This window comes from Hylaeus anthracinus, unplaced genomic scaffold (genome assembly GCF_026225885.1).
Source record: "Hylaeus anthracinus isolate JK02 unplaced genomic scaffold, UHH_iyHylAnth1.0_haploid 4, whole genome shotgun sequence".
Taxonomy (NCBI): Eukaryota; Metazoa; Arthropoda; class Insecta; order Hymenoptera; family Colletidae; genus Hylaeus; species Hylaeus anthracinus.
This window is the reverse complement of record NW_026535289.1, coordinates 1,902,226-1,919,087: the sequence shown is the minus strand read 5'-3', so window position 1 is coordinate 1,919,087 and position 16,862 is coordinate 1,902,226. Positions and strand designations below refer to the sequence as shown.

Sequence of the window (16,862 nt, the reverse complement as noted above, 5' to 3'; positions counted from 1 at the left end):
TTTCAGTAAGTCTTTATACTTGTTCGTCTTTAAAGAAATAACAAAATTACAGTAGTAGTACATTTCAGGTATGTTATATAAGAAATAAGGCTCTACTAAAAAAAAAAAAATATCGTCCTTTTATGACGATGTTAATAATCATATTAATAAATTAAAAGTATCCCATGATGCGGATGACTGGGTTAGTGTCTAAATTAGGTGCGCTTAAAAATTAATTAGCACGAACTCCATTAAAATGTATTCAATGTACAATTTCCTCGTAGTTTTAATACTTTTGTCTTGTTTCTTTATAACTGATTTAATATTTGCTTACTGATTGTTACAGATGGAACTGCATAACAGCCCCAATCTAAAGAAGAGCAGCTTGCGGGGTGACGAAATGACGCTCAAGGAACCTCACAGGTGAACGAATATCTTGCAGTATTAGTATTATTATTACACTGTTACTGATATAGCACTATTTGTTCACCAGTATTTTCTTTTAAATCAAATTCTTCGTACGTTATTAATTTTCCGCAATGTTGCAATTGAATTATCTACCGTCAGCAGGACGGTTCCGTTATTCACTATGTTAGAATGTCACGTAACTGCAGGTTGTGTAACCATCAATGTTGCTAATTAGAAGATCATTACCGGAACGCGTATGTGTAATCTTCTATCGTTGTATTACTTCCATCCCGTTCTTTTTCTTATAAATAGTATTCTTCTTCTCGTGTAGACCAAGGATATAATCAAGAAAAACTTAATTGAAAATTTCCGAGACACAAAGTGTCAGAGAAACATCGCAACTATGATGGATGGCTCTTCACTTTCATTTTATTCGCGAAGTAATGCCCATAATTAAGGTCTATTTACACATATCCGTAACGTGTCAGTTCTGTATGCGAACCGTATCAGTAAAGGTCGATTCAGACTATACGACACGGACCGTCACGTTCTGGCAACGACACGTACCGGCATCGACACGACAAAACATTAAAACACGCGTTTCAATGGAACTATTCACACTTAAGGTCTATTTACACATGTCCGTAACGTGTCAGTTCCGTATCCGTACCCTATCAGTAACGTCACGGAGCGATGTCGGACGTGTGTGAACATGTCCATTCAAAAACAACAGAAGAATATTTAAAATCACTAAGACTAATAGAACATTACGGAACTGAACGGATACGGAACTGACAGGGTTCGAATATGTGTAAATAGATCTTTAGTAGGCAATTTATATTTGTTGACATCCAAAGTATAATATTTGCGTTTATGTTGTTTTACGATTGAAAACCAGCACACAAGCGAATAAAGCTTAGTATTTAGTTAGTTAATTTGTACACAAAATAGATAATAAATTAATTATAACCGTTTCCCTTGAATTGTAGAATTTTCTTCCAAATTCTTACAATTGGAAAAGTATTTTATCGGAATTCTTAATTTTCAGGTAAATTTGTTGCACCTTATGGTTTCTGTTTGAAAAAATATTAATCATACTGTTATATATCCATACTCATAAATGAAACATTTTGACTTTCAATAAAACTGTAAAAATTGAAAGTATGAGCTAACTACAATCAAGGATTCGTTACAATAAATAATGCTTGTATTGAGCCTGAGGTTTGCCTTTTTCATTTACTACATTCAAAATTGGTTGCATGCTGCATCGAAGTGTGCGAATTGCTTTATAAATTTCACATCTTTCTTAATGGATATGTTATGGTGTCCCTAAAGGACTGTTAGTGGTGTCCAAACGATGCTCATCAAAGACATTGCAATTTATGCAGTCCATCGATGACCGAAATAGTTAGAGGAATAGACTGGTAGCATTAAACGAATAAATTGCGAAACGCGCAAGCTTATATACATATGTGTTCCTGTTTCAATGGTAAGACCAGAGCCAAGTGTGACGTAGCTGGTTGGCATCCAACGATATTTCTCCGATCTAGCATCGAGGCATAAAACTTCCACGGCATTCGATTCGGTTTTCAACCGTTAATCTATCTTTCATAAGGTCGAAGCGTCAATTATGCAGATAATATGCAGTTGCGTCGAAGGAAACGAGATTTTCCTGCATGTACAATTCGCAGAGAGTTCGTTACGCAATCGATATTATCTACAAAGATTGGTAAACACTATCAGATGGATAGAAATTAGATTCTCAATTGTGATATACAATTGTTTATTACCCAGAAGTTGATCTCGAAGATTCATTGTAACCATGTGCGCACATTGTTAAATTATTTTTTCGTCGCATTATTCATTAAGTTTTCGCTAATTACGGGTTTCATCAAATATGCGCAACTGACAAGGTCAGTTATTCAAATGGACGACCAATTTTATTTTAAATCCCTGTTTAGTCAATGCCAAGAAGTTCTCTAACTATAGAGGTGAAACTTGAACGATTACTTTTTAAAAATATAGAAGAATAGTAAGCAGCTTTAGTCAGTCATCTTCTGGAAACGTACAAATATAAAAATTAAATTTACGAATTTAATTTCATCGAAGTGAGTAATAATTTCTAAGCATAAAATTGTAACAAGATAATTCCAAAATAGTTATGTGAACTTGAGAATTTGAAGGAAATGCAATATATTTGCAAAAGTCTTGTTTCCTTCAAGAATTGTTTTTTGTTCTATTCTATTTGAATCTTCTTTTTTATCCACGCTCTCAATTTTATTAAACCAACTTTAATGAGTCATCTAGTTATTATTCTTCACAGTCATTTTGTGCTTTAATTCATTCGAATATTTATTCATAAATGCACACTTAGTAAGAATACTGGTGAAGACGGAAATGACAACATTAGTTTAATTATAGTGTCTCTTTCTTTGGGTATTACTGGAACTATTTGGGATGACGTGTTGGTTTTTGAATGGAAAATCAGACGGATTGGTCAAAGAATTATAAATAACCCGTGATAAATTGGACGCTGTTTCGTGTCACTGTTGTTGGTACGAGGAGGGGAGTCTGAAATATTTGTTCAGTTTAAAAAGACGTCTCTGACAAGACTAAAAGGAGTTTACCTTGAAATATTAATGTCAGATCGTGCGTACAGGATACAGGATTCTTGAAATAAAGAACGGACTAGATGTCACTTTCACTGTTTTAACATTCTTTCAACCGATGCACTGACCATGGTGCACTCTATTCAGATAACGATTTTTATATAGTCTATTCTTTTTTGAAAATTCATTTTCACTAAATCAGTAATGCAATTGTTATAGTACATAAATTGGAGGTCGTTTAACTATTTCTTATTCGTTCAATATGTATTGGAAATGAAAGTTTAGATTAATGGTGTACAAAAATTCACAAAATAAAGATACAAATGAATTAAAAGATCTATATGAGAAGAGTTAGGGTGTAATTCTTGTCACTCTTAAGTTTAAACCAGACGACATTTCTACAATACTACATTCTCGGGAGTAGATTCAATACCGTTTACATTTGTAAACAAGGTTTTTAATTACAAATATGATTAAAATTCAAAGTAGGAAATAATTGAAATATCAGAATTTAAATACAGGCGTGCATTTTAAAACCAGTCTTCGTAGAGTCCTTCAACCCCCAGAAGACAATAGTTAAAGTAACTTAACAAACCTTCGAGCGTACATATTTCAATTAAACTTGACATTTAAATTAATTCATGTATTTAAATTTAACATTATTATCTGAAATTTGCCCCATCAGAAAATGTCATTTTATCTTATTTAGCCTATCACGAGAGAGCCTACACACCACTGATCAAGATCAACACAGAGATCAACTTTAAGATCAATTTCTATCGCATGCTGCGTTGCCTTTCAGTTCCGTTCTCAGGTCATGAGATTACGTCATTCTCTTCGTTGGAATAATCTTTATGCCGATTGACCGTGCAGTTTTGACTACAATTCAAGTGAAAGTGTAAATGTTTACGTCGAAAATGATCGCCAGCGTCGTGATATCCGATTCTGTTAGCGCCAAGAAGTCTACCGTAGAACATGGAACTCGTGGTACGATAATCGTAAATCTCGAAAGCAACTGGTTTGACGTTCATGGAAAAAGTTAGACGTAACTTTATACAGATATAGGGTCGCCTGCGTTGCATTCCAGTTACACTTGTTGTGACTGGTCTCGGGTTTCCGCGATAGGGAGGCATTCGATAATTAGAAATCTCATTAGTACATTTGTCCAGTAATCCAGGGTTACGAATTAATGTTATTACAGTTAAGATTTCAAGAAATTACACTGTTCTACATAGTCAGTTACAAATATTACGCGACTTCTATCGTTCTACCTTTCTAGAGTTACATCACCATTGCAACAGTTAGATAGATATTATTATGTTACTAAAGTAAATTATATGTTCTTACGCTTGTTAATTTCGTAAATTTAGTCTCTTTATTAAATTTTATAAGCAGCAACATTATATTTAATAATATGTAAAAAAATGATTATAACGTATTATTTTAATTGCAGAACTATTTCATTAATGGTAAACTATCTTGGATTGTTTTTAAATCGTGGTTAACGATTGCTTCAACAATTTTCCTAATGTGTTAGCTTCTCCTTGTTAAATCCTCCACAAATATACATATGTATATCTTGAACATATATCACATGTCATAAATACTTGAAAATTATGGATAATTTCACGTATACTTGTATGTTAGTGTAGTTTTTTACATAGTGAATTTTAGAGATTACGAGCCTATTCCTACAAATAATAATATTCCCCTTATCTTTTTAATCGCTAAATGAATTGTAACTTGGAGAAAATATTTGCTTGCATAGATAAATATAATAATTGTGGGAAAAAATGAAAAAATTGTTGTCTTAACATCCGTTTAGCTGTCAAACAATTCATAGTATGGCTGACCATGCCTCGTTATAATTTTTTTATAAACACGTGTAATATCGACCAGAGAAATACCAAATAAATTAAATTTTCTTAGACTTAAATATCCTGGAGCCTTGAAAAAATTCATTTCGAAAACAAATCTTTTATCGTGGTATAATTGACTTCCTGAAAACATTAATCTTTTGTTGATACATTTCTTTCACAGTGTCAAGCCAACAGGGGCTATTAAGATAACCTGTTTCTAGTGGATTACCTTGTATAACAAAGTCGCATAACTTGCCAACAGTGTGACTAGCAGAAATACTAGACATTTAAAATTATTTGGTCCTGAACAAAATTAATAGCCTTTTGAATAATTACATAAATTATCATGTATGATATTACTTTTATAAGTATCTTGACATCATAATAATGTCGTAATAGAATAAATGAAGCAGATGATTAATTCGTTTACATAATATCATACATAAATCAATTTTTTCGACGTTTAAGTCTTCTATATTATGTCATGTTGGATTTTAAATCTTTCAACTGTATTTTCATATATATTTTTTCATTACATATGGTGTATATGCTAGTCCTAATATGTTCAAGTACTTCTATAATCATGTTTATTTAATTACAATCCAGTAAATAATTCCTTTAATTTTTATTGTCTTTTTTTTAGTTTATCCATGATTCATTATGCATATGGTAACCATTGTTGTCGAGAATTATTTACAACAAAATGTACTAAAACAGAGCCTTGCTTAACAATGGAAAAATATAATATTATACAATTATTATTTAAGTTCAACTGACTGATGTACGATTTCTCCAGGAAAATCGTTCATAATTATGCAATTTTGTACAATATTAAATTAATACGCGAGTGAATGAGAAGTGAAGAGGAAAATAACGAACCAGGAAAAATTTATTTCGCAGAAATGGCAGCACATATGGAGCCTTCCAGTCGAAGGATCCCATTTTGGCTGTCGAGAAGGGCAGCGACATGGAAGGCGGAAGTAACGAGCATGGGATTTCCGTCAACCATCCGACCTCGTAAGTACAATAACCTTCTTTCTAGCTCTTATTTCTTTGTTTCTCCTCTTTCGAGACAAAGACCTATGAGGCTTTGATACTCAAAAATTTAAGTAATAACAAAAAAATCAGTAGATCGTATTTATTTAAGGGGGGAGGGTCAAGTAAACAACCGCTTTTTTGCGAATTATTTTTGAAGTGTGCGTAATATATATTTATTTACAACTAATTACTTGTTATTTTGTAGCATCTAGATAATCTATATAATTTTTTTTATGTAAAAATATTCACAAATGAATGAACAGCAGCTGTTTGAAGTTAGCTTCTCGAAAATGCGTCGTGCAACGCACAGATCACTCTAATTATTTGAAATAAAAAATACACTAATTTTTCGTTAAAATATAGTGACACACTTTGCATAAACTTAGATTTAAAAAAAAACATTTTAAATTTAAAATTTCACGCCACATTAAAAAAATCTTGTTATAAAAATAATGATTAAAAACATTGTTTATTTCAATTTTTATAAAAACCTTTAGGTTGATGCAAAGGAGAATAGTTTAAGGAATATTTTGTGCCAAGTTTCATAGCAATCGGCTGAGAAATCTCTAAGCTACATTGCACGGCACGCGAAATTTTGTGTTTTAAGAAAAATGCGTTTAAAGTTTCCGGATCTAAAAATAGTCCTTCGTGCACCGTTCGGAGCGCATCACTTTAATGACTCTGTAGATACACTTACTTAGACTTCGAAGTTTTAGCTGAAATGATCGGAGCACATTCTCCAGATGATAAAGTAATTTTCTAAACAAAAAAAATGGTCAAAATTTTGAATTTTACTTGACCCTCCCCCCTTAAAAAATTGAACGTAATATTCACAAATATGCTTTGACCTTTATATGATTATATTATTATATTATATGATTGATCTTCTTACGAGGATTATCTTAAATCTAATTAAATTTAATAAATTCACGACTAACAATGAAATATTTGAGACTCTGAGCGCAGTAATAAAGCGACGAGGTAAGAATACGTTCTGTTACCTGTGTGAATGTGTTGTCATGAAGCCGCAGGATAGGTTCCGTTTTGCGGTTTTAGCTCGCACACAATTGTCTATGGTCACTTTCAGATGCCCACGAATATACACTCCAGTTCTATCTCTTTACAGTACTATCTGCCATGGAAAGGTACCATGGAAAGTTCACCTGGTTTACCTTTTGTGACAGGCATATTTATTATATGTATATTATAACTCTACATAAATAAATTTTCTCGATTACATTTATTCGTAGATTGACATATAGTTCTTTGTTGACGACGAATGACCGAAATGAAAAATGCAAGATACTCTTTCCCACTTTCTATATCATTCTTCACTCAGTATAGTAATATTTCACAGTAAAAGTACTTGTCTTTTGTGAATTTTACCATCTAGTTCATAGTCATTTCATTCATAGTCTTCGTAGTCATTTTTCAGATTCGTTGACAAGTGCACGACAGGATCTTTAACAAGTTTGACCGAAAGTGTGTTCATTATTTTATTGTTACAACTGTTGCAGCATGCTGCACCAGAATTTTGGCAAGTATAAGCCAACAGAGTTTAGAAAATTTGCTTGTTTGTAGCTGTAGATTCTATTAAATCTAAGTGTCTCGTGGTATTGTTCCTTTATTTATTATGAACATATGTACATTTGTAGTCCCGCCAAATACTAATGGTTATTAGTCGTGTTATCTATTTTAGTTATATTTATGGATTCTGAATGTCTATTTCATTTTTCCTTGACAACATTTCTGATACATCTTACAATGTTGTTATTTGGAATTAGTATGGAATTTTTGTTTTAATATACTATGTAATATTGCACAATACAATTTATAATACATCTTGAGAAAAATTGTGAAAACAAATGGTACATATAAGATACATGTAAGTAGACTGCAGATATTTATGCAAATTCATATTTTTATACAATCAGATTAATTGAAATTTAAAGAAAAGTAGGTCTTATCTTCTATAAACAATCTAACATGTACTTTATTGTTGATGTATTATACATTTTTGTATATTCTGATACACTTTTATATATTCCCATATTCCACTTGCCATAAGTGCATAAACATTCACAATCTACATATAATGTAAGTCTTTAGTAACGTTATAAACGTTAGACTACACAGGCTGCCCAACTCTTGTCTTCTTTTCTTGACCCACACGTGGCCACACCATTTTGGAGTTGTCTTGACAAATTTGGCAAGACAGGGTATGACTCATACAATTTGCAACTGTAACTTGCATGAGTCATACCGTATTCTCTATAGTGGAGTGAAACTTGTTAAGTCGCATCGACTTTTGCTTCTAGGATTCTAACCGTTCCTCGCTCGTTCCCACAGTTCTCTCCTTGATTTCCCACACAGTATCCTACAAAGGCTCGGAACCATAACGATACATAAGTTCGTGTCGCCTTATATCGAACGGAATTTTGTCCTAAGCAGAATAATTTATTGACTAATAATTTCTACATTATATCTATATTATTCGACAGGTCTCTGTTTCTTTACAATATTGCTTTGTCTTCAAAATTTTATCTAATGGTTAGAAATTTCAGGTTTAATATTAACCGCCAATAAGAATGCCTTGCCATTAGAGTAAAACAAAAAGACCAATAGCAACAATGTATAGAAGTAAAAATAGAACATGTGTAATATTTATATGGTTTATTGTGTGTCCCCGAGGGGCTTTTCCTGGCCACACCACTTTCCTCGTTTCTCTTTTTCTCTCATTTTTCTGTCTCTTCTCCGCATCTTCTTATTCACTTTTTTTCCTGCTCTCTTTTGCATTCCCCTTTTCCATTTCTTCCGAATGCTCTCCATTTTCCTTCCCCCTATTCACTTCCCTCCCATCTTCCTCCTTGCTTCTCTTTCCTTCCTTTTCTACCTCTTCTCACTCATCTTCCATTCATGGTACTAGCAAACAAAAATGTTTATATCTCAGAAACCGTTGACCTTTCGACCTATGTTTACTAAAGCTTTTTTACTTGGTACAGTGTGGCCTATATACCATATTAATATTGAATGGCTTTTCTTAACACTCTATAAATTCTATTCAGTCTTTACAAAATTTAACGTCCTCTTAGTGTTTTCTTTTTGCGTGTAGAGTGGCGTTTCGTCAAACGAAGACACACAGAAGCACATATAAATCTACATATTTTAGTATCTTATAAGTATCTCTCCTAGTCTCTCCTATAAGTATCTTCATTCAAAAATATTTGCAACAGTTTTCATACTAAGTGATGCTGACTAATCCATCATACAACCAATAAACACATATGAACTTGGCAGTTTCTTAATACACGATTAAGGATTAAATCCTTGCTCCTCTTCCCTCGCGATCTTAAACTGCGACCACGATAAAATCGTCCACTTTTTTAACAATAACCACATCGCCTCAACGAGTATTCCAAGTACTATGTGGAATCGTTCCTGTTACTTTGCCGCGCTCTTCGTGCAGGTATCTCATACGTGGAGGAAGGATGTAGTTCGGCGTATCGCGATTCAACGTTGAATCAGGATAATCGTGGTTTTCCGCGGGTATTACTTTCCAAGAATAACGTAAATTTGAGACATTCCGTTGTTCGCGGCATTCCCCACCGTTCTTCCTGTTGGACGTGGAATGGCAGGATAATTTGAGGGATAATGGATCCTTCCTAACAACTCATTGGTCGTTATTGCGGCGGTTAAATCACACCGTTCAGACCTGCATCTTTTTCCTCATCGCGATCGTCACGCGCAATTAAAGTGCAGTATTCGGAACCTCGGAGTGTAAAGCGTCGTGTATCATGAGTCTACTTTATAGGGTCTTCCATTAGGACATTTTAAATCGTCAAACATATACACGGTCTGTTTAAAAAGAAACCGAACTTTTGCTATAAAAAGAAAAAAGTACAAGTAAAGTTTTTACACACACGTTTATTTACTCAGAATAATCTCCCTCTGCGTCAATACAGCTTGTAGACCGTGTAATTAACATTTCGAAGGACATTTACAGCTCCTGCTTTGGTAGCCCGTTTAGTACGGCGGTTACAGCGGCCTGAATCTCCAAAACGTTGCTATAATGTGTCCCTTCCATTGGAATTTTCAATTTTGGGAAAAGAAAATAATCGCAGGGTGACAGATCAGACGAGTAGGGTGGATGATCCAAGGTAACAATGCCTTCTTTTTAGCCAAAAATTGACGCTCAATTGCGGCATTGTGTGCAGGTGCAGTGTCGTGCAGCAACAACCAACTTCGTTTTCAATAGACTCTCGATCGTTTTTAAATCTAGTGAACCACTCGTAAACTTGTGTATGGCTTAGGTATTCATCCCCATACACTTGTTTTAATAACATAAGCGTTTCGGTAAAAGTCTTTTTCAATTTAACGCAGAACTTAATATTAGCGCTCCATTGCGGTATTCCAACAATAGTCACAAAACGTCCGTTATATTTCAAGTCACACAACGGAATGTGAACGATTGATTCAAATGATATTGTGCACGGTCAACAATTAACGTTGAACCTATCGTCTTTTATTATCTGTAACTAGATGGCGCGATTAGAAAAAATTTTAGAGCAAAAATTCGGTTTCTTTTTAGACAGACCGTGTAGCACTCCTATCAAACTGCTGGGATAGTGAAAATTCGCTATAAGTAACGAAACAATCTACCATTTACAGGGTGTCCCAGGTTTTAATAGACAAACTAGGGAAGCATATACTACAAGTAGAAATAAGAAAAAAATGTTATTTGTAGTTTTCTCAGAAAGACTTTATTATATAGTTATAAGCAAATAAAGTTAGAATGAATGACGGCAGATTTTACTTTATGAACATTCAAAGGCATTCTAAGATGATACTGTAAAATAAAAAGGACGAAAAATGCAGGAAAAAAACAAGAAATACTTCTATTTAACAACAATGAAGCACATGAGCAGCTATATATTTATTGTTCTTATTAGTATTTTTGTTATGAAATGTTCGTAATGTTTTTTCTCTGATAAATCATGTTGATTGATACTTGTAAGGAAGGGTATTAACGCATGACATTTGCATAGAAAATCGCGTGGTCGTTCAAATAAATTCTCCGCCTGTCTTGTCTTGCGTCCTTAAATGATATGAAAGACGAAATCGTCCACTTTTTTAATAACAACCTCACTGTTGGCACGCTTAAACGAGCACCGTGGCGGATCAAGTATGACTGTCACGTGCGACAGCAATTTCCTTAATTTGCGAGCATGCGTAACATTAATGAAAATCACAATATGAAATAATTCATAGGAATGTAAACGACAAGTACGTTAATGTACGTTGATTTTCTGAAAGCACGATTATCACTTGTTCCTGAAATCTTCTTATCTTATCAGAGAAAATGCATACAGCACGTGCGTGAATGTATAAACCAGTGTTTTCCAATGGAGAGCTGAGTAATATTTTATTTGAATAATAGATGACGAAAGGGAACTGTGTAACGATTTATACATAATCTATATTCGATTAAACAGTTATTCGAATAAGTTGGGGTTAAAATGAATAAGTAGTTATTCGAGTAAAATTCTATTGCTCAAATACTGCTGTTACGATTAAGTTGTTTTATTTATTTTATATTTTTTATTCTAAATTATTTCAAATCTATTCTTCTAATCTTTTAATCTTTATCAATATATCGATCGTTGAAGTTTAACAACTGTAAAAGTATATTTGGCTTGTATTATTTTAAATATAGTACTCATCTCGTGTAAATATCTCAGATTTAGATTTTAGATACCTATTTATACAAACAGCGAACGTGATTAATGATCAACATTAAGCCTAGACTTTTCTCGCATTCGTAAAACCCGAAGACGTATCTCGAAATACATATTTTGGCATAAGTTTCCATTGGTTCGCGTAATTTCCACATTTAACTCTTCATTTAACGTAACGTTCGTGTCACGAAACGTTAATAGATGTGTAATTACCAGTTTCATTGAGACGTTGATTAATTAAAATGGCGGACAACTCGTGCACTTACGAAGCTTGACAAACAGTATCCATTTAATTACACAAAACGAACCAATTTTTCCTCGCTTTGTTACGTATCGCAATTCAAACTGTTTAAAGTGATAATTATTTGAACTTTCTACAACATTTGAAACTTATAATTATTTGCAGAGATTACGTATTTTAGTTTATATGACCATTGTCACGATTAAAGTCTTTTATATAATTACATATTTATACTTAAATTATTAAAAGAATTCACCAGTTTTATTACTATTTTTATTCACTTTTTTAGGGAGTCTTGTAACAATTTAGAAATAAACTGCTCGATCAAATATCGTTGCGATAATATTATATTTCAAATCATGTATGAATGAAACTAGAACGAAGCATTCACTTTAGAAATATCGTTGCACTGCTGTTCTTTTTTTTTAATTTTATTCAATATAACACAAAAATTAATTTTACACATTACACATGCATTTCTTACACCGAGGAAGACTGACTGACACTTGGATCGAAAACAAGTATAAATTATATTGCTGATTTTGATACAACTCGAAACTACCGATTGTAATTCGGAATTTGTATCTAGATAAGAATTTTGTCTATTTCAGGAATATTAGCAGGAAGACACTCAGCATATTTGAAGTGGAATGCGCTCACATTATTTTCGTCGTGGTTATCTATTTCCGTTCACTCCTCTTATTCGAAGAATGATCATGCTCGAGAATGGTTATAACGATAACTATGGATTACAGCCGGCACGTGTTTAGTCACGGTATAAAATTGCAAGAACGAACATAGGCGAACGTTTTCAAACTCGGTCGACCGGTTCATTCGCCGGTGATTTTAAATTAGCTCATGCGACGGGTTGCGGGAATGCTTGGAAAATTTCCTGTCAGGCCTACAGGCCTTTGTAACGACTTTTAATCTAATCTTCGATGAAGACAATTTTTTATTAGACTAAAGTAATAAAAAACTCTTTGATGGGTGCTCAAGATATTTACACAACTACGAAAAGTATTTAAAAAATGTAGATTCATGTATTTAATGACAGTTGCATTTGATTGCATAAAATCTTATTTATTTTGTGTAATTGAAAACAATTTTATTTAATCATTAACACTTTTATTTATTTAAATTATATTTAAAATTTTTTAAATGTTCTATATATTTAATAATAAGAGATATAAAATAATCATCAAGCAATTTGATCAGAAAATGTATACTCCGCAAAAAGAATAAACTATAACTAACTAACTAACTAACTATCAGAAATTGTATCAGATTTATGTACATATCAATATTTTTACAAATCACAATTACGAAGCTCCATCGATACAATTTGTATCGTTTGACTATTTCGACGCCATCTGTATCTTTTAATTCGACGGCTCGTCCAAAGAATTATTTGTTATATTTGCTTTTCTTACGGTTTTCTAATCCTTCTTCTATACTATAATTATTTTGTTTATTCGTGGGGAGCCTTCGAAGACTAATGTGTCTGGGCCTTACGAGAGTCTTAACGCGGCCCTGTAATGTTAATATGTATATACATAATTGACAGAGTTACTTATAAACGATAAATTATTACAGGTATGTAGAGACAATGATGCACCTGTTCAAAGGTAACGTTGGCTCGGGTATATTTGCGTTGGGGGATGCTTACAAGCATGCTGGACTGCTGCTGGCTCCACCGCTCACGATCTTCCTTGGGGTCATTTGTGTTCACGCGCAGCACATTCTTGTACGTAAAATTAGTTTGTTAAATATATACTTCAATATTCCAATAATTCGACGTGCTTGCATTCAAAATGAAATAAACATTTCTAGAAATTAGTACAAGCATCATATTTTAATATTTTCAGTTACTAGTTTGAAATCATTTCAGAAATTAACAATATTATCTGATCAATGAAGCATTTTTTTTATACAATTCATTGATATTTAGTATCAACACTGAATCGAGTCAATATAGTTGATAATGAAAACACTTGTGGGGTAGTCATTCAGCAAATTAACAGAAAGTGATGACAAAAATATTTAATAATCAAAAAGAAGTTAAAAAATGTATGTTTATTTGTCTACATTTTCATGTTACTCAATTCATTTTTGCATAAAGTATTTGCCACCTGTTCCTTAATCTTATTAAAATTTAGTTATTTTGAATAACGTTTCCCTCTTCAAGTCATCTTTTAATAGTATGAAATCAGCAAATATTAAAGAAATGCAAACAAAAAAGAATCTCCATAAATATTATTACTCTCTTCAATTTAAATCTAAGACAAAATCTCTCTCACCACTTAATACTTTTTTACTTCTATACTGAAGTATTTCGAATAAGTTCTCTTATTTTAAGATCTCTAAATTTCTTCTATCAATATTGCTGTATGATAAGTTGACCTCAATAGGGTCCATAAATATTGATTTTCTTACGATTATAAAATAATTTGAGAATTAACGGGCTATGTAAAAGATTACGCCATGCAAGTGAAATTTAATAATCAAAAAATTTAATTAATTTTATATTATATTTGATTGGCAAGATGTAACACTGGAATCATCCTCAATAATACTGATACAATTGTATGATCACAGGTTCAGTGTAACGAGGAGGTGACGCGTCGCGTTAATGATCCACAAGCTACGTCTGGATTCGCTGGTACCGTGGAAATGTGCTTCGCCACCGGACCTCTTGCACTCCGAAAATACTCTGTGCTTATGAGGTTCGTATGTGTGTCAGCAGAAGATGAAACAGGGACACCATCGACTGTTTGTTTAGCGTTACATAGAAATCCGACTGACGGTTTGTTTTGAGACATGATACAGCTTCAAATGAAACAAATCGAGCGACCATTACTACCAGAAAAAATTATTACCATAAAAGTGATCCTCGAAAAATATTCGTTTGACTTTTGTACAACTTTTGTTTAAATATTTTTTTAAAGAATCACTTTCTTCCAAGCCATATTTCTTTTTTTCTGCAGAAATATTTTTCTCATAATTAATAGAGATTGTTCCTGTATGTTATTTAACGAAATATGCATGATCTTGACTGAGGAAGGGAAAAATAATTTTTATAGATAATTTTAGATTTTGACTTCCTTCCATTTTTAAAAAATTAGTTTTCCACTTTAGAGAAAAACTGTTTATATGTTTTTCGTAACGAACCGTGGGATCTACAACGAAACAAAGTTTGAATTCAAAATTTTCATTATTAAGAGAGCTACGCATTTTTGCAGATTATACAACTTTCTACATATTTCCCCGTCCAAAACAAATAAAAAAATAGGCTCTGTCGATATTTTAGATCCTCTACGATATCTCTATGTCGCTCTACTTTATCACAATTCTTGTACCGTTATTTATATTGTCGATATTTGTTCCAGAAAATTGGTTAATGTATTTTTATGTATCACGCAACTCGGATTTTGCTGCGTATACTTTGTTTTTATAGCTAAGAATATGAAACAGGTGAGTGTTACAGCTTATCACTTATATTTAGTTCGAAATTTCGTCTTTTTAATGGAAGAATGATATTTCTTGCTAGGTGTTGGACGTGTACGGAATCGACATGGACGTTCATCAACATATGGCTGTAATCCTGATTCCCATAATGCTCAGCACGTGGATAAGGAACCTCAAGTACCTGGTGCCTGTTTCATCACTGGCGAATTTTCTAGTTATCGCTGGCTACGTCGCCACCATGTATATAATGTGCCACGATCTACCACCCATCCATGAGAGGCGGTACATAGCCTCTTGGCACGACCTGCCTCTATTCTTTGGCACTGTGATATATTCTTTCGAGGGTATCACGCTGGTAAGCGTCTCCGTCGTCTACACGTGCTCCTCTCGTATTTATGTAACACGTATAAATTTGGCAATCGGTAACTTCGTCGCGATTCCTTTCTCTAACAAGGCGCACACGTAAACTGTGTGACACTGACACCGACAAAAGTAACATTGACGCCTTTCCACTGGAGAAAAAGCAATTTTCTGACACCAACGATTCTCAACGCCTTTTGAAAGTATTCTGAAAAGCAACGAAGATACTAACAGATTTTTTTTTATATTAAATTGGTTCAAGGTTGTGCTCTCTGTAGGTACCTTGGAAACTGTTGGAGAAATAAATAATTTCCTGACCTGAAACTGTTCCAAAGTTTCAGGCATTTGTATAAAAGTACCTTGAAATCTTGCGGCGATATTCAGATATTTTTGTCATTGAATCATTCAATGATTTCTGTCTCTTCTAGGTATCCTAAAAACCACTGAAGATAAATAATATTTTATTTTAAAGAATTCTAAAGTTTCAGCATCCTGTGCTTGGAATATTAATAAAAATGATGATCATTTTCTAATGTCAAACTATTCAAGATAGTCAAGCTTTTTTATGAAATCAGCTCTAAAACTAGCGAAGACGTTAACATTTCCTTCCATCCTCAAATTATTTCAAGGTCCCTGCCTGCTTCAGTTGCCTTGAGGATATTAGAAAAATAAAATCATTTTTTGTATTTAGAAAATTAGTAAAGACGCCGAAACTTTACAAGCTATTCCAAACTCTCAGTATGCAGAATGATTAGAATAATTCATGATACTTGACATTCTATCAAAAACACATCATTTCACAATGAGAACTACTTAAGGGAGTATACTGAATTATGAGGTCTAAAAATAGCTGTTTTTACGCAACTCACAATTAAAACCTCCTATCGGCGGGAAAGATGCAGGTTGTGATTTTGGTTTGACAAAAAAAAACTAGAAATTTTCATTTTCATAAATTTTTCTTCTATGTAAATTAAGAAAATTCATACAAAAAAAATTTTAAACAACTTTATTATCAAGTTAAAGTAATTTTTTTCACCCAAAGAACTCGTTCTTTTTTTCAAACTTGCACTAATTTCACATTTCACCATTTTTGCCGGTTTTTCTTAGTTCACATGGAAGAAAAATGTGTAAAAATGAAAATTTCTTTTGGTTTTTTTGTGTCAAACTA

The 16,862-nt window shown here is 32.9% G+C and overlaps 1 protein-coding gene across 3 annotated transcripts in view; it reads left to right on the top strand.

Moving 5' to 3' along the window:
- Positions 1-16,862, top strand: part of LOC128895085 (proton-coupled amino acid transporter 2-like) — a 52,291-nt gene that overhangs the window by 29,600 nt on the left and 5,829 nt on the right. For all 3 annotated transcript variants that reach the window (XM_054157346.1, XM_054157345.1, XM_054157348.1), the window contains exons 2-7: positions 326-402; positions 5,756-5,872; positions 13,463-13,613; positions 14,465-14,592; positions 15,256-15,340; positions 15,417-15,689. In XM_054157346.1, the coding sequence (XP_054013321.1) occupies positions 326-402; positions 5,756-5,872; positions 13,463-13,613; positions 14,465-14,592; positions 15,256-15,340; positions 15,417-15,689 (831 nt within the window). The remainder of the gene's footprint in view (positions 1-325; positions 403-5,755; positions 5,873-13,462; positions 13,614-14,464; positions 14,593-15,255; positions 15,341-15,416; positions 15,690-16,862) is intronic.